Raw genomic sequence first — 25583 nt, 5'->3', positions numbered from 1 at the left:
CTAGAGCGTCCACTGGATGTCACTGAAGTCCCCGGGTTCACCCAGGCCCCCCTCTGCTTCCAGGTAATTCATGAATGCAGACATGGCTGTGCCGGTGTTGCTGTCACAGGGGGCATCAAAGCCCAGCTGGGCACTGTCACCTGTAAGTTAAAACACTATGTAAGTACGGGAGGGCGTGGATAAACACCTGCAGTCAGTGAGGCTGGAGAGGTGCTCAGAGGCCAGGAGCCCTGCCTGCTCTTGCAGGGGCGCCATATGGGGGGAGTGTGGGTCACACCCATGTGTAACTCCAGTTCCAGGGCATCTAGTGCCCTTTCCTGGCCTCTAGCTGTGGGCACTAGACAGACATGCATGTGGCGCACAGACATACATGTAGGCGAACACTCATGCACATAACATAGATGTAAAAACCGCAACTATAGCAGCTGGGACAGAAGTCTTCCCACTGCCAGTTGCACGGGGAGCCAGGTGCCTCCACAACCTTCTGTATGCAGCGCGCAGCCCGCCAGGAGAGAGTGATCTCCCAGCAGCATTTTCACTTATGAGAGTTGTACTGGCTGGTTTTCTGTGGCAACTTGACACAGGCTGGAGTTATCACAGAGAAAGGAGCTTCAGTTGGGGAAGTGCCTCCATGAGATCCAGCTGTGGGGCATTTTCTCAATTAGTGATCAAGTGGGGAGGGCCCCTTGTGGGTGGTACCACCTTTGGGCTGGTGCTCTTGAGTTCTATAAGAGAGCAGGCTGAGCAAGCCAGGGGAAGCAAGCCAGTAAGAAACATCCCTCCATGGCCTCTGCGTCAGCTCCTGCTTCCTGACCTGCTTGAGCTCCAGTCCTGACTTCCTTTAGTGATCAACTGCAACGTGGAAGTGTAAGCTCAATAAACCCTTTCCTCCCCAACTTGCTTCTTGGTCATGATGTTTGTGCAGGAATAGAAACCCTGACTAAGACAAGAGTGGAGGTGAGATCTCCACCTTCTCTCTGGAGGGGAACAACTGGGAGCGCACAGGGTGGACGATCAGTGGAGCAGCTGGGACAGAGGTCTTCAGGCTGCCAATTGCACGAGGGATCCAGGCAGCTCCACAGCCTCCTGTGCACAGACCCTGACAGAAGAGAGTTGGTCTCCCAGGAGTACGGACACAGGCTTACAGGCCCACAAGCTCCAGCCAGAGACAGCAAGGCCAACTAGCACCAGAGATAACCAGATGGCAAAAGGCAAGCACAAGTACCCTACCAACAGGAACCAAGGCTACTTGGCAACATCAGAACCCAGTTCTCCCCTACAGAAAGTCCTGGATACCCCCAACACACCGGAAAAGCAAGAGTTGGATTTAAAATTGTATCTCATGACACTGATAGAGGGTTTCAAGGAGGACATAACTAACTCCCTTAAAAAAATACAGGAGAATATGGATCAACAGGTATAAGTCCTTCAAGAGGAAACACAAAAATCCCTTAAAGAATTACAGGAAAACACAAAGAATCAAGTGAAGAAACTGAACAAAACCATCCAGGATCTAAAAGTGGAAGTAGAAACAATAAAGAAATCACAAAGTGAGACATCTCTGGAGATAGAAAATCTTGGAAAGAAATCAGTAATCATAGATGCAAGCATCAACAACAGAATACAAGAGATAGAAGAAAGAATCTCAGGTGCTAAAGATACTACAGAAAACACCGATTCAATAGTCAAAGAAAATGCAAAATACATAAAACTTGTAACCCAAAACATCCAGGAACTCCAGGACACAATGAGAAGACCAAACCTAAGGATTATAGGTATAGAAGAGAGTAAGATTTCCAACTTAAAGGGCCAGTAAATATCTTCAACAAAATTATAGAAGAAAACTTCCCTAACCTAAAGAAAGAGATGCCCATGAACATACAAGGAGCCTACAGAACTCCAAACAGACTGGACCAGAACAGAAAGTCCTCCTGGCACATAATACTCAAAACCCCAAATGTACTAAACAAAGAAAGAATATTAAAAGCAGTAAGGGAAAAAAGGCAAGTAACTTATAAAGGCAGACCTATCAGAATTACACCAGACTTCTCACCAGAGACGATGAAAGCTAGAAGATCCTGGGCAGACCTCATACAGACCCTAAGAGAACACAAATGCCAGCCCAGGCTACTATACCCAGCAAAACTCTCAATTACCATAGATGGAGAAACCAAGATATTCCATGATAAAACCAAATTCACACAATTCTGTCCACAAATCCAGCCCTACAAAGGATAATAGATAAAAAAACAAACAAACAAACAAACAAAAAAAACGCCAGCACAAGGAGGAAAACTACACCCTAGAAAAAGCAAGAAAGTAATCTTCCAACAAAACCAAAAGAAGATACCCACACAAACATAAAAATAACATCAAAAATAACAGGAAGCAACAATCACTATTCCTTAATTTCTCTTAACATCCATAGACTCAATTCCCCAATAAAAAGACATAGACTAACAGAAATATTTTTCATGTAAATCTTCAATTTTATCAGAAAATGTTTGTAATTCCTCTTTCAATTTAATGTTTTTTATGCCTACCATTTTACTTGCATTATTTTTCATGATAATCTTTAATTTTAACATGTTTCTCTATATATTTTTTGTATTTTATCAGAAATGTTTCCCATGTAAATATCTGACTTTATCACAAAATGTTTTAATTCCACCTTCAATTAATCTAGAAAGTTTTTTTATGACTACCATTTTATCTGTATAATTTTCCACAAAATTGTCAATTTTAACGTGTTTTTCTATATATCTCTTTTATTTTATCAGAAATATTTTCCATGTAAATCTTCAATTTTATCATAAAATGCTTTTACTTCCGTTTTGAATAAAAAACATGCTTTTCAAAAAATATTTTCCATGTAAATCTTCAACTTTATCAGAAAATGTTTATAAATCTACTTTCAATCAACTTAGAATTATTTTTATGCCTACCATTTTATCTGTATAATTTTCCATGATAATCTTCAATTTTAAGATGTTTTTCTATATATTTCTTCAATTTTATCTGAAATATTTTCCATGTAAATCTTCAATTTTATAGAAAATTTTTGTAATTCCAGCTTGCCTAGCACTCAGGAAACCCTGAGTTTGATGGCCAGCCCTGTTTAACCCGGCATGGTGGGGCACACGTGCAATGTCAGCACGAGGCGGGAGAACCAGAGGTTCCAGGTGATCCTTAGCTACGTACGCGTTTGAGACCAACCTGGGGTGGGAGAGCTAAGCCTGGGTGGGACTTAGCTTTATTTCATTTTATCTGTATTGCTGTTTCACCTGCACATATGTCTGTGTGAGCGGGTCAAATATTGCAGTTACAGGCAGTTGTGAGCTGCCACGTGGGTGCTGGAGATTGAACCCAGATCCTCGCGGAGGAACAGTCAGTGCTCTTAACCACTGAGACATTTCTCCAGCCCCCGAGTCTCAGCTTTAATTGTCAACTTGCTGCAATCTAGAACCTGGAAGGAGATTGAGTTTCCGTGAGCGGTTGCCTGGACCTGCGGGAAGAAGGCCTGTGAGGAATTGTTATAAAAGAGTGGCCCTGACTGTTGGGTGTGACCGTTTCCTAGGCTGTGTCCTGAGTGAGCACACAGAAGCAGGCTGACAAGTGAGTGTGAATCATTCTGTCTTCTCTCAACTGTGGCTCGACTAACAGCCTCCTCTCAGTGATGGTGGACTGGGACTGGGAATGGTGAGCTTTCTCCCCTTGCTCCTGTAAGTCGCTTCTTGCTGGAGATGCTTTATCACAGCAACAGGAAGTGACTCAGAACACATGTCTGTAAAATCAAGTAAAGCCAGGGAAGGTGAAATACATGTCTTACGTTGCAGAAGTTTGATTTTTTAAAATATTATTTTATTGTACATATATGTGTGTGTTACCCGAATGTATGTCTGTGCATCACGTACATGCAGCACCAGAGGAAGTGCCATGTGGGTGCTGGGAATTGAACTCGGGTCCTCTGCAAGTGCTCTTAACCACTGAACCATCTCCCCGGGGCCCTAACATATTTTAAATGAGCTGGTCTTCTGCATTTCCTAGTAGAAGATCGCACCACTGAATGAAGGGCAGACTCCCAGACAGTTGAGTTGGAGGCTGTGAGGCAGAAGCTGAGAAGACAGTTGCCTGCCTACACTGTGAACAAAGATCTACAAGTGGAGCCAGGACAGAGTAACAAATTCTAAAACGCTGACAAGCCAGACACTGACAAAGGAAATGAGGGTCTGGAGACATGGCTCAGTGGTTAAAGGCACTGTCTGCTCTCCTGCAAGTCCTGAGTTCAATTCCCTGCAGGGTCTGATACCCTGGAACTGGAGTTACAGATGGTTCCCAGCCAGTATCTGGATGTTGGGAACTGAACCAGAGTCTTCTGACAGAGCAGCCAATATCATAACCATTGAGCCGTCTCCCCGGGGCTCCTACACTTTTTATTTCTTTCTTTTATTTTATATTTTTTAGCATGAGTCATTTTTGATTTCTCGGTAATTCTTGAGATTGGACATTTTTTTTCCTAGATGGAAATACTTTAAAATTTTTATTTGAATTATGTGTATCCAGCAAAAGCCCACAGTGGCTCAACTGATGACTGAATCCTTTGTGACAGATTTAGTGAGTGACACACATCTTCATACCAAGAATAACTGACGGGGCAGGACAGAGAGCTCAGCAGTGGAGCACCCTTCCGGAGGAGCCCTGCTCGATTCCCAGCACCCACGCGGCAGCTCACAACCGGAGCTCAGGGTCTAGGGGAGACAATAACCTTTCTGAGGAGACTGCATACATGTAGGACAAAACACTCACACACATACAATAAAAATTTAAAAATCGTAAAAAGCAGCGACTGCTGGCCATTGTATTAGGATTCTAGGTGCGGAAATCCTGGGGATGTTTTGGGAGGGGCTTTCCAAGACAGGGACTTTCTATTAGCCCTGGCCGGCCTAGTGCTCACTATGTAGCCCAAGATAGCCTTGAACTCATAGTCATACTCTTCCGCAACCTCTCAATGTTGGGATGACAGGAATGTGCTTCCTGATGAGGGAAAAAAAATCTTATTTTAGAAACTACCTGCTTCTTCAAAAAACTCCTATGTTTAAGAACACGGTGTGGAAGACGGCGACTTTGGGAATATACATGGTGTCTGGTGACAGGGACAACTTACTGAGGAGTGGCCCGTGGGGGTGGGCAGGTTCAGTGCTCCGGTGTTGCCCAGCAGCCTCCAGACCCTCTGTTTCAGAAGGACTCCCTGCAAAGAGCTGCCTGGTGGACGCCTGGAGAGACAGGACAGAGTGGTCAGCAAGGCTCCTACCTGAGCACAGTGAGAACCACGGGGTGCTGTCGGAGTGACCGAGAGACACCAGCACCTCCAACAGCCGTGTGTGAGTGCCCATGTGCCGCACAGCTTCCATTTCTGAAGCTGAGAGCTACTGATTCCAAACCAAGACATCTGACACTAAAGCCTAAATCCCTTTATATAGGTGTATGTGCATGCCTCTGTGTTCGTGTGTGTGTGTGTGTGTGTGTGCACGTGTGCGCGTGCACGTGTGTGATATGTGATGTATGTGTGTGTGATGTGTGTGATGTATGTGTGTGATGTGTGTATCTGTGTATGTGTGTGCCAGCACATGCATATGAAAGTGTGTGTGTGTGTGTGTGTGTGTGTGCGCACAGCCATCCACATGTCGAGGCCAGAAGGTTTTATTACAATGGCTTATTTGTCCATTTCTATAAGATTACTGTATTTGCTAAATGAATAAGTAATAGGATAGGAAGACATGTGATACTTCCATGCAAGTTTTATCCATATCATGTGATATTTTCATTTTCCAGCCCATGCTCCCTCCCCCGCCTGTCACATCTCCTCCTCCTCCTCTCCCTCCTCCTCCTCCCCTTCTTCCTCCTCCTCTACTCTCAGAGCTGACTGGCCACCTCATGCTGTTTGCTCTACACCACGCTAGGATTGTCATGCATTTCAGCCTTACAGATCACAGTAGACTTAGTGTCCCCGACCCCACATGGGGACCGAACCCAGGTCCTCCTGTGTACCAGCCAAGAGCTCTATCACAAAGCTACATATCCATCCCTTTACATTTGCGATATTTAAAACCTTTTTATTTTGGGACAGAGTCTCACTAAGTTGCCTAAGCTAGCTCTGAGGATACTCTTTATGCCTGGCGGGCCCTGAATTCACCAGCTTTACCCCTCAAGCTGCTGTATAGCAGGAGTGCCCCACCAGCCCATGGCGTGTGATTATCGCAGTTAGCTGTGTTTATCAGTTTGACTAGGTGGCCTCCAGTACCTATTCCATGGCCCATTTAAATCTCTTTCAAACTACCTGAGTACTCTTAACCACCCCCACCCCCCAGTTAGAATCTGTGATGACCGGAAAAGCTCCCAGTCCTGAGCACCCAGCGGGTGTGGCAGCCACCATTTGGAGAGTTTGGGTTTTAAATGGCATGGTGGTGAATGCCGGTGATCCTCGCACTTGGTGGAGGTGGAAAAATAGTTCAAGGCAATCCTCAGCTACTCAGTGAGTTTGGGGCCAGCCTGGGGTACATGGGACCCTATCACCAAAAAAAAATGGTTTGGGTTTATATTCCATCACCTAATCTAAGGAATATATTATTATCATACCTGCCTTACAAGTGAGAAAACCGAGGCAGAGTTCAAATTCTTAACCAATGTTACAAAGACTGATATGTGAGCCACACCCTGAAGCCCTGGGGCCCTTCTGTGAGCCTCTAACCGTGTCTGCTGTAACCACTGACCTATACTGTCCCTTAGGACGACCGAGTCAGCAGAAAGGTCCGTGCATCTTTGTAGAACGGCCTGACACAATGAAAAGGTACATTCACTTCACTCACGGGCACGTGGATGTTCCCACAGTTTACACCGTGGTTATCTCTCACGACTTCTGAAGGGTTTGCATCTTCTAGAGATGAAGAGCGTGACCTAAGAAGGGAGACAAGCAGTATTTAGTCCTCAGACAGAGCTTTGGAAGGGATTTTTCTCCTCTGAATGCATCGTAAGTCACTGAGAAGCAACAGCAAGGAACCTCAGATTGAATATTCGGTTTTCAGTTGACTTCTTGCTTGGCAGACTTATTTTTGACTCTGGAGTGCTGAAAACACTCCACACACATGCTGACATGCTGTGGTGCGCGCGCACACACACACACAGGCTTTGTGTGCCCTCACCTACATGCATGCATACTATGTATGCAATGACCCACACATGCATGCACATACAAGCACATACGCAAAATAAATAAAAAAAGACGTGATAATTTTTTAAAAGTAAGATGCACGAGCAGACCCCTGGCTGCAAACCTTCAATGGGAGGAAATTACGAACTTGAAACCGAAACTCAGCTGAGGCCACCATGCCGGACAAGCGGGGACGTCACTCAGACGATCTTCCTTTCTGATTTTTCCATTTCTCCACCTTTCTCTATACCATAAATATATATTAATGTGCATGAGTGTTTCCTTGCATGTGTGTCTGTGCACCGTTTGCATGACTGAACGAATGGTTGTGAGCTGCCATGTGGGTGCTGGGAATTGAACCTGAGCCCTCTTGACTGCTGAGCTAGCCCTTCCGTACACTGCAACATATTCTACTATATGGTTGCACCAGAGGAAATTTTACTTAGTGATTTAAAGCCCTCTTCAGCAGCACACCGTCACAGTCTTATTCTTTCATAGTTGGCTATGACAGCTTGTTTTGAGCCTCAGGTTATACACACATACACACACACACACACACACACACATCCATACATATACACACATACACATCCATACATATACACATATACACATACACACACACACACACACACACACACACACACACACACAAATTCAACTATGTAGCCCAGGCTGGCCCAGACCTCACTAAACAGATCATATCTTTGAACTCATAGAGCTCCTCCTGCCTCCATCTCTCAAGTGCTTGGATTAAAAGAGCACACTACTATGCCCCACCTAAATGCACCTTATTTTATATTAGGTCTCTGAATGTAGCCCAGGCTGGCCTCAGACTCATCATCTTGCTTGAGCACCGGGATGACAGGTATGCACCACACCTGGTTTATCCTTGTACTTTGTATGCATTGTGTCTAATTTCCATCCAAAGTTATTCCACTAATTTATACTTTCTAAAGAACTGGGGAATCTGTTCTTTCTCTCTCTTCAACATAGAGGATTATCAAACTTTCTAATCTTTCATACTCTCCTAAGTGAAAAAGTTCCAGACCCATTGGTTAATTGTGTGTGTATCCACTTAAATATGGGTGGAAATGAACAATTTCTAGTGTTTCGTGGTCATTCTCTCTGAAGTTGTCATGTCCACAATTTAGCATCAAAACAATTCAGCTATTCTAAGAAATTGTTTCATTTTATTTATTTTAATTGTCTGGTTCTGAGGGTTTGTGTACATGTATGAAGTGCCTTCAGAAGTGAGAAGAAGGGGTTGGATCTCCCATAACTAGAGTTACAGAAAGTGTGAGCAATTATGTGGGTGCAGGGAACTTAAGATGGCGTTCCTATAAGAGCAACAAGTGCTCTTAACTGCGGAGCCATCTCTCTGGCCACCTACAAATTACTCAATAACTCTTCTTTATGTTTTATATGAAGTTTACAAGTATAAGTATATAAAATTTAATATATTTATGATCTATATAAAATTCTTTATACATTAAAGATGCTTATTATACAATGCACACACTTTCTGGTTTATGTTCATTTATTTTAACTTTACTGTAATAGTGTAGTTTATACTTCAATTTTGAACTTTTATGCAATTAAATTTATCAATTCTTTTCTTCCTGAATTCTGGATTTCATATGATGTTTAGAAATAACTTGTCAAAATAAGATTATAAAAGTCCTTATCTGGGTGGCCCCCCAACTGCTTGTAACTCCAGCTCCAGGGGATCTGATGCCTCTGCCCCTGTAAACAAGCCACTCACAGGCACATACCAGCTACCCTGCCCTGCCCTACTGCATGCTGGCACACACAGAAGCAAGCACACACACACACACTCACACACACTCACACTCACACACACACTCACACACACATACTCAATTACACACACTCACACACATTCACACACACTCACATACACACTCACACTCACACTCACACACACACTCACACACACATACACACACTCAATTACACACACACTCACACACATATACACACACTCACACCCACACACACTCACACACACACATTCACACACACACTCACATACACACTCACACTCACACACACTCACACATACACACACTCAGTTACACACACACTCACACACATATACACACACTCACACCCACACACACTCACACACACACATTCACACACACACTCACATACACACTCACACTCACACACACTCACACATACACACACTCAATTACATACTCACACACACACTCACACACATATACACATACTCACACCCACACACACTCACACACACACAAATAGGAGAACAGCTGAGCTATGTGCTGGTTTGTAACTACAGCAGTCATTTATATGAGATTATTCGAAGTAATAAAACTTTACCTCTGTAAACTCAGAACTTCATTTGCAGTATCTGTTCCAATGTTCCCAGCACCAAGAATGGTCCTCATGGAAATGCCGGGCACGCTGATGCAGGATTGTCTAAGTGAGTCTAGGCAACAGCACAAGAGAAAACTCAGGGGAGGGCAGAAGAGAGCACAGCCCTAGTCGGTGGCTTTCGTTCTATTCAGAAAATTTCCGAGTTTTCTCCTGGAAAGAAACAGATGATCCACACCTCAAAATAACTGAAAACATGTGACCTTTCATTCCTCAGTTCCTAGTGCTTGAGGCTGTATGAGCAACGATCACAGATGTGCAGAGTCACCAAGGGCAGTCATGACCCAAGACCTTCAGCACGGCCTCTTCCCTTCCGAGCCTTACAGCTAAGTGGGGGAAACACCACACCATATTTCATAGTTCGTTTTGTGTTGTCTGTTCATGTTTATTTTGCTTTATGTGTACGAGTGTTTGCTTGATGTATGCAAGTGCATCAAGGGCCTAGAATCATCTGGAGTTGCAGGCAGCTGTGAGCCGAGATGTGCCGAGAACCGAACTCAGGTCCTCTCCAAAAGCAGCCAGTGCTCTGAACCCCTGAGCCATCTCTCCGGCCCCAGGTGTTTGTTTGTTTGTTTGTTGATCTACCATTTTCACTTTTTGTTTTTTTTCAAAACATGGTTTCTCTGTGTAATTCTGGATGCCCTGGAACTCTGTAGACCAGGCTGGCTTTAAGCTCAGAGATCTGCCCATTTCTGCCTCTTGGTTTTGCTTTGTTTCATTTAGACAGTGTCTCGAGTGGCTGAGGCTGGCCCTCACTCCTGACCTTCCTGACCTCCTGAGTGCTGGGATCACATGCATATGTCACTGCCATATTCAGATACTTAAAAATTACGTTTTACACATTAACATGAGCACATCCATACGGTTAAAAAACAAATCTGAGATGGAAAAGCAGGCCCTTCGTGATGGTCTGTCATTTGTCTAGCTGTAAGGCTGGAGGGAGACCAGGTGACAGCACCACTCTGGTACAAGGAACTCTGTCCAGCGGGGAACCAGTCAGGTGAGCAGTGACTTGTGTGTGGTACCTGTCACGCTGCAGTGGAGACACAAACCACGAACCAGGTGGTCTGGCCCCTCAAGGGACTTTTGTTCCTGGAAGTCTCCTGTGGAGTCTATGTGTCTTCTGAACTTGGTCTCTTGTTCATTATTGTGTGTGTGAACAATGCATGTGGATGCATGCACACTACAACATATGCATGGAATCAAAGGTCCATGTATGGAAGTCTGCCCTCTCCCACCTTGTTAGTCCTAGAGACTGAACTCAAGTTGTCATTTTGGAGGCAAACACCTTTACCTGCTGAGCCACCTCACAGACCTTAGTTTTTAGCATATATGCATGTATGATATTGTATATATGATATGTGTGATGTATATATGTGTGTATATGTGTTTTGATAGGTGTGTATGATATATGTATGATGTATGTGTAAGATGTATATGTGTTTTGATGTGTATGACATATATGTGTATATGTATATATGATATGTGTGTGCATGATGTGTGTATATGATGTATGCTTAGATGATATTCATGTGTATGATATATGTATATATGATGTGTATATAATGCATCTTTTGATGTGTATGACATGTATGTATGTGTGTATGTATATATGATATTCATGTATGATATGTGTATATGTGTTTTAATATGTATATATGATATATGTATGATGTACATGTGTTTTGGTGTGTATGACCTATATGCATGTATGTGTATATTATATGTGTGTGTATGATGTGTGAATATGATATGTGAATGTATATATGATGTGTGTATGATATATATGTGTATGTGTACATGATATGTGTGTGTATGATATGTATTCTGATGTATGTATGATGTATGTGTGTGGTGGTGGAGGCCAGAAGACACACTGTGATGTCTGTCCTTTCCTTCCACCTTCATGTGTGTTTTGGGGAATTGAACTCAGGTCATTATCTGAACACAAGAAGTACCTGGACTTCCTGATCCACCTCTCCTGCCCCATCTCCTTCTATAGCCTAATGCATGGGCCTGTCGAGTCGAAATGCTTTCTAACTCCCCCCTGGAAACTTTCTCCATTCGTAGGCAGAAAAGCACATCTTCATAGACTCTGTACCGGATGGGATGATGCATCTGAGTTACCACCCCTGATCTGAAAACCCAGTTTACCCTTCTGAGGACTGGCTGCTGCCACACTGAAGCAAAGGTAACCTGGTCTCGCTGCGCCCCCTGGAGGTCGGAAAAGCACATGACACTCCCTGAGGGGCAGGAAATCTGTTAATGCTCCACCCTGGCTCCAAGTACGCCAATTTCCCACGCATTTGTATTTTATTGTTCACTTCAGCTAAGATCAGGACCTGTGGCAAACGCCCCACTGGTCTCACTCCCACAGTGATGGTTCACCCAGTGAGAAGGTCCACAGCAGTCCTGGAATGGCTGACAGGAAACACGGGTGCTACATGCCTCCTAGCACTACATAAACCAAGCATAAGACAAGCAAACGGACCTGGTTTGACAAAACCTTACACCTACTTAAAAACTTAGCAGGCCAAGGAAACTCAGGCGAGGACGAAGGGGCCGCGAGCGCCAGGCTGGAGGGCAGCAGCCCCCGAGGACCGGAAGGATCTCTGCTCCCTCTCACCTGTACACAGAGGCACAGAAAAATGCATCATTTCTTTTTTTTTGTTTTATTTTTGTTTCAAGACAAGGTGTCTCCTGGCTATCCTGGAACATGTTACATAGACCAAGTTTATCTCAAACTCAGAGAACTGCCCGCCTTTTATCCTTAGTACTGGTATTAAACACATGTACCTGGCCTTCCCGTCTCCCTACCAGGCTGGGGGCTGAACCCATCTCCCACCTACCTCTACTGTGAGCGTTCTGTCTAAACTCAACCCCAGTTACCTGCCAACAGCCAGGCCAGCCTGACCCACTATAAAAGGGGCTGCTTGCCCCTCCCCCTCTCCTACTCTCTTGTCCTCTCAAGCTCTTGCTTCCCTCTTACCTTCTTGGGCTCTTCCCTTCCCCCTCCCTTCTGCCCTCCCTTCCCCATTCCCTTCTCCCTCTCTCCACGTGTTCATGGCCAGTCTCTCTCTCTCTCTCTCTCTCTCTCTCTCTCTCTCTATTTCTCTCTCTCTCTGCCTTTCTCTGCCTCTACTACCTCCTTAACTCCCTTCCCGTGCCCTGAATAAACTCTATTCTATACTGTACCATCATGTGGCTGGTCCCTCAGGGGTAAGGGATGCCTTGGCATGGGCCCACTGAGACATCTCCTTACCCCTCCTCCTCCTCTTCCTCCTCTTCCTCCTTCTTCTTCTTTTTTCTTTCTGTTTTTCTGTTTCCGAAACAAGGTCTCACATAGTCTAGGCTGGCCTCAAACTCCCTAGGTAGCCAAAAATGACTTTGAATTTCTCATCCTCCTACCTCTTCCTCCTGAGTGCCAAAAACACAGGTATGCATGACAACGCCCACCTCTGCCACCTTTACCCCAGGCATCACACCAAGCATGAAGTGGTAGATTTCGAAAGGCCACCATCCAGCTTACTCTGAACAACTAATGTCAGTGGAGAGTAAAGGCAGTTCTCCGCTGCCCGCTGCAACCTCAGTTCTGCTCTGTGGAGTCACAGCTGCGGACTGAAAATACCTGTGGGAAAACCCTGCATCTTCCCAAACACAGACGCTTTCCCCTGTTATTCCTAAGTGAGCTGCAACAACAACCATTTCCATGACTTTACGTCATACCAGGGGTCGTAACTAAAGCAGACAGGATCTGGGGATGGATATGGGACAAGCCCACACAGATCCGGCATCTGTGCCCATCCCTGAGAAACTGAGCTGTCATAAGACAGAGAGCCACGCAGCGTTAAAGGCGGCCGTGATGGTTTGTATACGCTTGGCCCAGGGACTGGCAGTATTTGGAGTAGGTGGTCACTGTGGGTATGGGCTTTAAGACCCCACTCAAAGCTGCCTGGAAGCCAGTATTCTGCTAGCAGCCTTCAGATGAAGATGTAGAACTCTCAGCTCTTCCTGCACCATGCCTGCCTGGATGCTGCTGTGTTCCTGCCTTGATGATAATGGACTGAACCTCTGACCCTGTAAGGCAGCCCCAATTAAATGTTGTCCTATAAGAGTTGCCTTGGCTATGGTGTCTGTTCATAGCAGTAAAATCCTAACTAAGACAGTGTCTTAAGAGAAGCAGAGATACTCAAAATTAGTTCAAAGGTTTTAAGAGCACAGAAAACTACTCACGAAACCAGCGTGTTGACAGAGACGATGAACAACGGCTCTTTGGTCCAAGGGTTGGTGAAGCTGAACCACTTGCTCTCCAGTGTCACTCGGAATCTGTAGAGTCCGTGAGTATTCTCTCCTTACTCTGCAGAACTTCACAGGAAAAGCCGCAGGCAGCGGAGTAGCCTACACAGCCAAGGCCTTCAAACCTGGAGTGGTGGCTCATGCCCGTAACTCCGTCACCAGAGGCTGGAGAGGGTGCATGCCGGTTCCAGGCCAGCCAGGGGGCCATGCTGAAACCCAGATCAAAACCAAACACCAGTCCTAGACCAGGACCTTGAGAATCAATTTAAGTTTTGGATTTCTTAAGGAATGAGAAATTCAGAGTTGAAAGTATAATCATTTTTTTTCTTTATTTAGACAGAGGTTTGCTATGTAGCCCAGGTTAGCTTTGAACTCCTGATCCCCTATGCCACCTTCAAATACTGAGTTTTTTTTAGTGTGATCCCTCACACCTGGCTGCAGGCCTCGTTTTTAAATTACCCACAAAGCACCTCATTCCATGGATTACCCACCTGCTTTGTGCTTGTCAGTCAAACTACTATGGTCATCCTGATGAAAGTATTCACAACATGAAGTCCCCAAAAGCTCCTGAGGCAGGTATCCTAAAATTGCTGTTGCCCTGGATTTGAAACAGAAAGACATCACGAAGTTGCTGATGGTGATGCTTCCCAGAACCCTGCAGGTCCAGCATAAACTGCAGGGAAACAGCCTGGGGAAAGAGCTAGCCTGGGCTACAGGTTCTCCTGGTCCTCCCCATCCACAGCCAGACCGCAAACAAGACCCCAGGCGAGGCCCCATGACGCCCTGTTGGTGCCAGTATGGGGAACCACTGGAATCCCCAACACCGCGGCCATGGGGCAGGGCAGGCTCAACACCACAGCTAGGAAACGTTTTCCCAAGTTTGCTCTCCAGTTCTACCAAAATCACCAGCATCACCATCTCCTGATTTCACTCGAATTATACTTCCTCTGCTCAAACCCTAACTGGGAGGGAACCGCAGCAGAGCTACCGAGCCGCACTTCCTCCGGGCAGCCAGCGAAGCATCGAGTGTTTACCTTTGGTCAACGACGAATTTCCCATTCACCGCGAAGAAGCGGGTTATGAACTCAGCTGGTCTCGTGCTGATCTTGCCACTCTTCTGAGGGACGACATATGGATGTAACCGTCGCAGAGCCACAAGGCAGGTACGAGGACCGCTGTCTTTCCCACCGCCCGTCTCCTCCTCCATGCCAACCACGTTCGGAGGCCAGCTTCTCACGCATCCAGTGCGATGGACGGTGTGGAATTTTCTACGGTCTAATGGAAAATCATAGCAACACACTTAGGTCACTATGGATGCTGAGGTTACCTCCTCCTTCTTCCTCCTCCCCTTCTCCTTCCTCTTTCTGCTTCCTCCTCCCTCTTTGTCCACTTTTTCCTTTCCTTTCCTTTCCTTTCCTTTTTTTTTTTTTTGAGATATATATATTCTGAAGCCCAGGCTAGCCTGTAATCAGCTCCCTATGTAGACCAAGCTATCCTCTAATTCCTGATACTATTGCCTCAGCCTAAATGATTACAGACCTATACTATTCTATTATGAAGAAACTTGCAAAGCTCTTACTGTTGGTTATGATGATGATTAATAGACATATATGGTCATAGTAGAACCACAGAAATATCTGGTGAGCAATTAGAAACACAATAAAAGGTATATGTATGTGTGTGTGTATCTCTGTGTGTATGTATATATATGTATACATATATATGTGTGTATATATATATATGTGTGTGTGTAAATATATATGTGTGTGTGTAAATATATATATGTGTGTGTGTAAATATATATGTGTGTGTGAATATATATATATAACTTTTCAGGAAAATTCCAAACAATTCCCATGAAAAGGTTGTCAAACTGGCCCACCAAAGTAAAAAAGGAGAAGAAACCGTGTGCTCCGATACAGGAAAGTTTACAGGAACAGAGAGCTACCTGCAGGCTCAGAAGACGTGTGCACACATGCCACAAGCCTTATAAAAAGTGACTTTGAGGTTAAAGAGAAGCGAAAAACCTGATACACGTTATTTAAAATGTTCATGTGTGACTGGACTTGCAGAAGACCAGAACAGCCATCAGCATTATCCAGAAAGGCCAATAGTACAGAAGGGTTCATTAATACTGTTATTGGGTGTCTGCTATGTGTGGGGCCCACGTGCCACGGCCTGCGTGTGGAGCTCCACGGCCTGCATGTGGAGCTGGGGGGGGGGGGGAACTCTGAGAACCTGTTCTCTTCCTCCGCCTTTATGTGGATTAAACACAGGTCGCCGGGCTCACTCGGCAAACATCTTTACCCGTCACACCATTTTGTTGGTCCCCGGAAATAAAGCTTTTTTAACAAAATGGTGTTTTGAACAGAAAAGGATGTGTGTTGCCCCAGAGGCAACAGCTGAGATGAAGAGAGTGCCATGGGCCTGTCAGTGCTGTGAACATATAACTCGTCCAATCTCCTCAACAGTCCTGTGAGGTGCTAAGTCTCTGCTCGCTTTGGAAACAGGCGAAGGCTACAGTCACAGCGCTCAGCTGGGGACTAACTGTGGGCCAGCAGGCTCCAGCGCTCAGCCTCTGAGCCTCTGTGCTGGTCAAGTTCATTGTCTAAGTTCATTGCCTTCATCAGCACACGGAATTGTCTCTAGATATACACTGTGTGTTGGACCACAGAATGAGTCTTAACAAGTTCATGCAAAATTAAGTCCTACCCCGAATCTTTGCTGGCCACAATGGAATGCGCTGGTAGCCCAATAAGGAGAACTGTGTGCCTGCATGGAGGCGGGACAGTGCGCTTTCACTCCAAGGGGGATTTTAAATGTTCTGGAAACAGGAACACAATGTGTCTGTGATGAGACAGCAGAAGAGGGCTGACGGGAGGAAGGACGGAGCCTGGGCTTTGGAGGAGCGTGAGGAGCAGGCCGAAGGAAAACAGCCAGTATATAACGCATACATACATATGAAGATGCCGCAGCGACACCCAGGATTTACCAGGCTAACTTACCAATACTTTAAAGTTAAAAAAAAATACAACAGGCCAAAACTTTGGCATAAAGCACAAAGGACTAAGAAGGAAGTTTATAGCAAAGTTTACATAAAAACACTAAGGTCAAGAAGACAGGCTTCATATACACAACCCAGAGACTCATCTTAGAAAAACAAGAACAAAACCCCAAATTGGACTAGCTCCAGATTTGTTCTTTTGGCTCCATTCAGAGCAGCCTGCACATTCGATGCAAACCCTATCAGAACACCAACAGCCTTAACAGAACTGGAAAAAAATAAAACCTAAACTTCACATGGAAGCACAAAGGAGCCCAAAGAGCAAAGCTAGAGGTGTCTGGCCTCAAAACACAACGCAGAGTCATGGCAGCAGAAACAGGCGGTGACGGCACAGGGATACACAGACCTGCGGGACAGAAACCAGGGAGAAGCCCCAGGTCTCCAGCACTGTTGCGGAAATGTGCATTTGAGGAATGACGGCTTCATCAGCCAACAGTGCTGTGACAGCTGGGCACCCGCCCTTCCATGTGCAGAGCTGAGCCTAAGCCGCTGTCCCTCTCCCTGCATGCACAGCAGCCAATGAAAAGTGTGTGCAGACCCCAGGGCAGGACTCAGACTTTAGAAGTCACTCACAGGAAACATGGCCAATACCTCAGATATTGGGACAGGGAATCTTTTCCTAGATGGATCCCAAGGCAGAGAACACAACAGCCAACTTGGCTCAAGCACAGGGGACGACAGTCAACAAAGAAAAACACAACCCGGGGAACTAGGAGAGCGTATTGGTGACTGGTCTGGTAGGGCGTCAGTATCCAGCATATACAGGCGTAGCAAGGAGCAATCCATCCAGAGTGCCCACCTGTGCTGACGGTTTATGCCAACTTGACAGAAGCTAAAGTCATCTGTGAGGAGGGAACTTCGATTAAGAAAATGTCTCCATGAGATTGGGCCTTAGGAGCAGGAATGTAAGACATTTTTTTTAAACTGGTGATTGATGGAGGAGGGCCTAGCCCATTGTGGGTGGAGCCATCCCTGGGCCAGTTGTCCTGGCTTCTATAAGAAAGCAGGCTGAGCAGTAGCGGTGGGACATGCCTTTAATCCCAGCACTTGGGAGGATCTCTGAGTTTGAGGCCAGCTCGGTCTATAGACAGACTTCCAAGACAACCAGGGCTACTTTATTCCAGTTAAAACAGCCATAATCAATGGGACAAATAACAGATTATGGGGAGTCTGTGGAGAAAGAGGGAGTCGCACAGACAGTCACGTGGAGGCATTGTTAATAGCCTGTATGGAAAACAATATAGAAATTCTTCAAAAAGCTACAGTGTCATGAGATCCAGCTGCCCTACTTTGGGGTGTATATCCAAAAAAGCAAAGTCAAAATACAAGGAGATACCCAAACGCCCACGATTAAAGCACACAGTCTCACTAGCTACGAGAGGAATCAGCACAAGGACCTGTCAGCAGACACAGATGAACAGTAGATATGGCGTGTGCAAACAATGAAATGCTGATTTGATAAGAGCTGAGGACACTGTGTTATGCAAACTCAGAAAGACAAGCAACGTGTGTGCGTTCGCTCTCATACACAGAAACAAGAAATAGCTGGTCTGCCTGAGGTTAAAACAGCAATCACTGGGGGCAGCTCTGCATCTCACGGGGCCGAGGGCAAGAGGGAGATGCCTGGGCGTTTCCTAAACCTCCCACGTGTCTCCTTGATTCTAAGGCAGAGATGCAGAGAATGCTTTCAAAGTAAACGCTAAGTGCGTGAATGTGGGCTAATTTCTCCACACATGGTTAGAAAAGAGATTTGAAGCAAAATCTGTAAGTAAATAGAACCATGCAGCCCTCTATACAAGAGCCCTGTAAGCCAGGTGAGGTGGTCCATACCGGACATCTCAGCACTCGGGAGGCTGAGGCAGGAGGATGAAGACTGGGTGGGCTACATCCCCTCCCCCCTGGACTACATAGTAAGACTGTCTCAAAAGGAAGCAAGCAGGGGCTGGAGAGATGATTCAGGAGTTAGGAGAACCTGTGCTCTTTCAGAGGAGCCTGGTTCGGATCTCCTCTCTGCATCAGGCAGCCCACAGCTGACCTTAGTTTCAGCTCCGGGGCATCTGATGGCCTCTGTTGGCAATGTGTGTGTGTGTGTGTGTTAGGGCTGGGCATAGTAGCATGCACCTTTAATCCCAGCACTTACGAGGCATAGGTAGATGGATCTGTGTGCATGTGAGGCTAGCCTGGTCTACACAGTGAGTTCCTGGGTAAAGCTACAAAGTGAGACCCTGTTTCAAAACAAAAACAAAACACAAAATACAAAAACAAACAAGCAAAAACTTTTTGAAAAAGAGATCAAACTTGGTTGATTTTGAGTTTTTATTTTACTTTTTTGTTTGTTTTGTTTTTATTTTTTTGTTTTGTTTTGTTTTGTTTGTTTTTCGAGACAGGGTTTCTCTGTGTAGCCCTGGCTGTCCTGGAACTCACTCTGTAGACCAGGCTGGCCTCGAACTCAGAAATCCATCTGCCTCTGCCTCCCAAGTGCTGGGATTAAAGGCCTGTGCCAACACCGCCCGGCTTACTATTTTATTTTTGAGGTAGAGCTTTACTATGTAGCCCTGCAGGCCTTGAATTCACAGAAATCCTCCTGCCTCTGTTTCCTGAGCGCTAACTATGCACCAAGGCCTATGCCATGACATCTGCCCCAAATCTCACTTAAGCTCTCTCTCTGCCACAGGTTGAGCAGCACAACAGGATGTGTGCCTGGCGGTGAGCCAGTGTAAACATTTCGGTTCAAAAACAGTCTTACTTAGACGCTTTGAATCCTATTTCTTGCCTTAACTACAGAATTTACTTTTTCCTGGATAGAGACTATATAGGACCTTATGTTTTGCACCAGGCTGTGAATCACCTGCTCGGCTCTCCCGGAGTCTCACCTTTCTTCCTTGAGCAGGACAAGCCTCGGGGCTCTTTGATGGGGGTTGTACAGCTCTTCATTCTAAAGAGGAAAGATCGTCGCCCAGTGTGGGGGTGACTGTAAACCTGAGGAGAGGCTTTCACAGCAGCAGGAACGAGAACAGAATAATCACAGACGTGCTTACGACCCTCCCCATCCCTTTCACTCTCAAGGACATTCATCTTTGCTTGAGCTGATACGCACGCACGCCCCGCATGCTTGTGCGCATGCTCCAGCGGCACAGTGGTCAGGACTGGCCCGCGGTGGGTTCTGGGAACCAGCTTGGGTCTTCTAGAGGGCAGCAAACATTGTTAGCTCTCCAGTTCCTTCTGGTGTTTCACCATATTCAGATATATTCCATTTGTGTTCGCTTGGCAGTGTTTTTGTTTTCGAGGTGAGAGTGTAGGTCTGCTGGCCTCAAGCTTCAGTATTCCCCAATACACCCCAACTCTAGCGTGTTGAAGTCGCAGGCGCGCATCACCACATGCAACAATTTAAAACACTTGCAAGTTATCTTAATACTTCCTTCAGGGAATGGACAAGGCAATTTACATGGAATGAAAATTTAAAATGAAGAAAAACTCAAGTACAATGATCTATTTTTAGCTTAGCCCACCACTCTTGGGGGGGGGGAGGGAATGTTGTTTGTCTTGTGTTTTGTTATTGAGAACAGTTCTTACTTTTATCCCAAGATGGGATTGAATTCATTATTCTCCTGCCTCAGCCATCCTGAATGCTGGGATTGTAGAAAGTACCAAAAACTATGCCTTTAATTCCAGGACCTAGGAGATAGAGGTGGGCAGATCTCTGTGAGTTCAAGGCTAGCCTCGTCTATACAAAGAGCTGCAGACCAGCAAAGGCTACATAGTAAAACCTGTCTCAAACAAAAATTAAAAACTGGCTATATCATTCTTTCTTTAACTTTCAAAAACGATTTTTATTTTGTGTATGTTGTGCTCATCCGTGACATCTGTGCACCAAGTGCCTGTGTGGCCTGTGTGCCTGTGTGGCCTGTGTGCCTGTGCACCAAGTGCCTGTGTGGACCTGTGGAGGCCAAGAGAGGGCATCAGATCCTCTGCAGCAGGAGACCCAGGCAGTCTAAGGCACCGTGTGTGCTGGGTACAGAACCTGGATCATCTAGCTGCAAGAGCTGCAACTGCTCTTAGGTAGAGTCATCTCTTGCCGCTGTTTCTATGTCATAAGTAGTAGTTTGGCACTGAACATTTTCATAAGTCAAGAGTCTTTGGATAATGAATATGTATACTTCGTAAGCCCAATTATACAAGATCTTTCATACCAGGAAAATCTGGGCCATATTCAAAAGAGAATAAAACCCCAGCAACTTTTTAACCTCAAGTAATATTGTTTTACAAAAGTTTTATTTGGATTGAAACTATAAGCAATCATATATTGCCACACAGTTGGTTGTCTTCATATGAATACATGTAGTGTATATATCTGTAATATACACTATTACACAGAGTAACATAGATAACACAGAGTAAAGGGATTCTCCTCTCCCTGCTCCCATGCTATTTCTTCCTCACAGTGATAGTTTCTATCTCTCTGGAAGAGTAAGCTTAAAAAACAGCCTTTTTTTCTGTAGGCTGCTTTTGCCATGGTAGTTTATCGTAACAACAGAAAAGAAGCCAACACAGAGACTCTGAAGGAAGAACTCACTTTTGGTGTCTATGGGTTTCTCTCTTAGTGAACCATCACAAGAAAGTTGTTCCTTTACTTTGGTGACATCTTTTGGGTGTAAGAAGTCAAACAGATTCTGTCTGATCAAGCTAGCTTGTTGAGACAACCGAGACACAGTCAGCATCAGTTACATCACTTTGGACATTCCTTCACACATAAGATAAATACCCTTTCCTTGTTTAAGATCGACTCCCCCCCCCAGCCCCCACCAGTGCTGAGGATCAAACCCAGGGCCCTGAGCCTGCCAGGAAAGTCCTCTGTCACTGAGCTACATCTCCAAAGGTGGATTTTTCTTAAGCTCAAACACGCATACATCACATCATGTGACACTAACTCTGGGTTCTGTTTGTAAATACAAACAAAAATGCATTCCGAGGGGCTGGAGAGATAGCTTGCTGCTCTTTTAGAAGACTCAGGACTCGAAGGGCAGTCCACAGCCTTCAGTATTCTAGTCCCAGAAACTCTTGTACACTCCTCGGGCTTCTGTGGTACACAGACATGCAAGCAGGCAAAGCTCTCATACACATAGAATGAAATCTAAAAAAATGCAACTCTCCAGATTGAAATCAAATCTGGAGAGTTGCATATGAGCTGCATACAAACAGCCATTCCTGATTCTCTTAAGTCTTGTTACCGTGTAATCTTACTTGATAGCTCTCCATTTAGGATCGTTTCTAAGTCATCAGGATTTAAGTTTCATCATTTTCTGCATATGTATGTATGTATGCATGCAGATGTGTCTAGGTGTGTCCATCCCCCCTCCCCCTCCCCCATCTGTCTGTGTGTATGTGCATGTGTGTGTGCACGTGTGTGTGTGTGTGTTCTCTGAGGGACTGCTTTGGGGACAAGCTTCCCAGTAGCTTCCTGAAGCAAGAGGAGTTTAGCATGAGGAGATGACTAGCAGGCTGGTTACATGGACATCGTGGCTTGAGCGTGTTGTCAGCAGTTGGATCAAAGCTATTATTTGATGCATCTAACTTAGTAATGAGCAAAATTGGGGCTGCTGGAAGGGACCCACACTTTTCAAAGACGGCATTGAGTATGGCATCTTATTTGGTCATTACATCCTGACTGCAGGCATTGCTCATGACACTGGACAAAGCTAGAAGCCAGAAGATGACATAGCCTCCAATGTCTGATGGAGACACCAGTGATGATCACAAGAATCCACTCTCCCCACTGTCATCCATCTCTTTCCAAGCTCTGACGTAGTGGCAAAGAGGAGAGACCAGACCCAGCTTCAAAGTAGAATTCGTTAAAAAGAAACCAGTACCACGGTGAAAAATGTAGCAGTTTGATACCTGATCATAATGCAGAGTCTTGAAGACTGACTTAGAAATGAAAATAATTCTCCCTCTTTTGCATCCAACCACAAACAGGAAGCCTTCTGCTGTCTAGGATTAAAACAAAGCCCAGACTGAATAATTTCTCTCATACTCACTCAGCTTTCAAGAAAATTACTGTGGCACTGAAACTCAGAGCCATTAGAGAGCAGGCAGATTTTGGTCTAAAGTCTTCATACGATCTATAAAGAACATCAGATTGAATTCTAGTCTAAAGGTTTTGACATGAAAATTTTAGTTATAGATTATTTCGTTGAGCTATCTCTTATTATTATCAAACTACTTTACCATGTGTGTAGGGGTCATGGAAGTAGAGAGAGACCAGGAGACAAGAGAGAGGATGGGAGAGTAAAGGGAGAAAAAGAGACATAGCTGGACATTGTGACGGGAAAGTTCCATTCAGGGTGAGAAAGGGGTCAGCAAGAGGGAAGAGGAGAGGGTGGAAAGGCTAAATGGACAAATATAAATATATGTATGTGACAATGTTACAATAAAGTCCATTCATTTGTCTGATAACATCTTAAAATAAAACTACCCTTGCCAAATCCCACTTTGCTACACAGAGAAACCCTGTAAAGTTCTCAGAACACTCAACTTGCAGCTGCTGCTGTGAGCATGCTGAGCAAAGCTGGAGAGGAAGGGCTGAACAGTGTGTGCGTGTGCACAAGCATGCGTGTGTGTGTGCACAAGCCATGTGCGTGCACAAGCCATGTGTGTGCACAAGCTGTGTGTGTGCACACATGTAAGTTTGTGCACCACATATATGTTTGGTAGCCATGGAAGCAGAAGGGGGCATCAGATCCCCTGGAACTCGAACTAAGATAGTTGTAAGCCACATGTGGGTACTAAGAATCGAACCTGGATCATCTGGAAGAAAAGCCAGTGCTCTTAACCTGTAGGCTGCGTCTCCAGGATGGACATTCTTGAGAGGAACCCTTTCTTTGCTTTTTGAATTATGATGTCACATATTAATAATACATTTTAGGCCGGGCGGTGGTGGCGCACACCTGTAATCCCAGCACTCTGGGATGCAGAGGCAGGCGGATTTCTGAGTTCGAGGCCAGCCTGGTCTACAGAGTGAGTTCCAGGACAGCCAGGGCTATACAGAGAAACCCTGTCTCGGGGGTGGGGGGTGGGGGGGGGTGGGGGGGGGGACAAATCCAAAAACTAATACATTTTAAATATTCCAATATATTTCCTGTTTCTGTATTGCTCGGCCAGCTAATCACCCTGGGTGAGCCACCTGCAGGAAAGAGGGCCCAGGTGTGGTAATCTACAGGGCAGTTCTCTGTCTCTTTTGAAATAGTCTCTTGTGGTTCAGGCTGGACTCAAAGTTGCTATGTAGTGGAGGACAACTTTGAACTCCTGATCCCTGCCTCTGCCATCTAAGTGCAAGGACTCCAAGCATTCACCACGCAGAGCTGAGTAAGGCTCAAACCCAGGGCTGTGTGCATGGTAGGCAGGACTCTGTCAACTGAGTTATGTACCTAGTGCTCTGACTCGTGCTTACATGCAAACACCAGGAGAAGAGTCAGGCAGACACATGCTGAGGGGAGCTGGGTAACACATACACACATACACACACACACATACACACACTTACACACACACATATATACACACATACACACACTTACACACACACATACACACACATACACACATACGTGCACACACACATACATACACATGCACACACATACACACACATGCACACAGACATACATACACATGCACACACACATACACATACACACATACACACATGCGTGCACGTGCGCATGCGCGTGCACACACACACACACACACACACACACACATACACTGCGACATGCATTCCCTTCCCTGGCAAACCAGTATAATTAAATGTTTTAAATGAACTGCCCAGGAACTGGGAGACACAGTTCAGCTAAGAGCACTTGCTGATCTTTCTGAGGACCAGAGTTTGGTTTCCAACACCCACATCAGGAGATTCGAACTGCCCCAACCCTGCCCCCAAGAGAACCTCTGCCCTTTGAGGGCAGCCCACGCCCACATACACACAGAGAGACACAAACAAATGCATGAATAAAAAAATGAATCTTAAAGACCACGTTAAAATAAAAGAGTAACTTTTTTTAATGTTAAAGAGAAATGAACAAAAATATGCACGCACATTCTAGTTATTAAGATGATGTCATAACACCTGGCAAGAATGTCAATCAAATTCTCTGCTGTGGAGTCTGCAAAGCCCTGCCCGAGAGGGACCTGGCCGAGCCAGCAGATCTCCGAATGACTCATCCCTAATTTTCAGATGACAGATCCCCAGGAACAGGACTCCAGATGGGCGACTCTTAGAGGTGGCAGCCATGGCTGATCCTTGGTGTGGGAGGAGTGTTTCTAGGTGTAAGGGGTCTGTCGTGGACACATCCACTGCTCTTCCTCAGAGGAGGTGTGCGCTCTCCCCAACTAATAAGGCATTAGCTCCTTGTCTTCACGTCTAAGTTAAAGCAATGTGAGACACGGGCTCTCTGATGGCTACAACAGGGTGGACTCAAGAAAACCTGCCCCCATCCAAATCCAGCTATAACCACTTACCTTGAGGATTAAGTGACGGAGTTCCTTATCCTGAATAAATGAAGGTTCAGAGTTCTCTCCTAAGTAAAGTTCTGTCAT

The 25583-nt window shown here is 45.4% G+C and overlaps 1 protein-coding gene across 1 annotated transcript; it reads right to left on the bottom strand.

Annotated features, from left to right (window-relative positions):
• Positions 1–25583, bottom strand: Bmal2 (basic helix-loop-helix ARNT like 2). Its single transcript, XM_052172768.1, is given in 14 exon segments — positions 1–140; positions 5165–5273; positions 6867–6954; positions 9578–9709; positions 11786–11845; positions 13865–13964; positions 13967–13996; positions 14419–14525; positions 14962–15202; positions 19865–19981; positions 21565–21678; position 21754; positions 22887–22979; positions 25506–25583. Coding segments are annotated over 14 exon segments (1410 nt in total).

Source organism: Apodemus sylvaticus, chromosome 2 (genome assembly GCF_947179515.1).
Source record: "Apodemus sylvaticus chromosome 2, mApoSyl1.1, whole genome shotgun sequence".
Taxonomy (NCBI): domain Eukaryota; kingdom Metazoa; phylum Chordata; class Mammalia; order Rodentia; family Muridae; genus Apodemus; species Apodemus sylvaticus.
The sequence above is the reverse complement of the archived record's forward strand: the minus strand, read 5'-3'. Positions and strand labels throughout refer to the sequence as shown.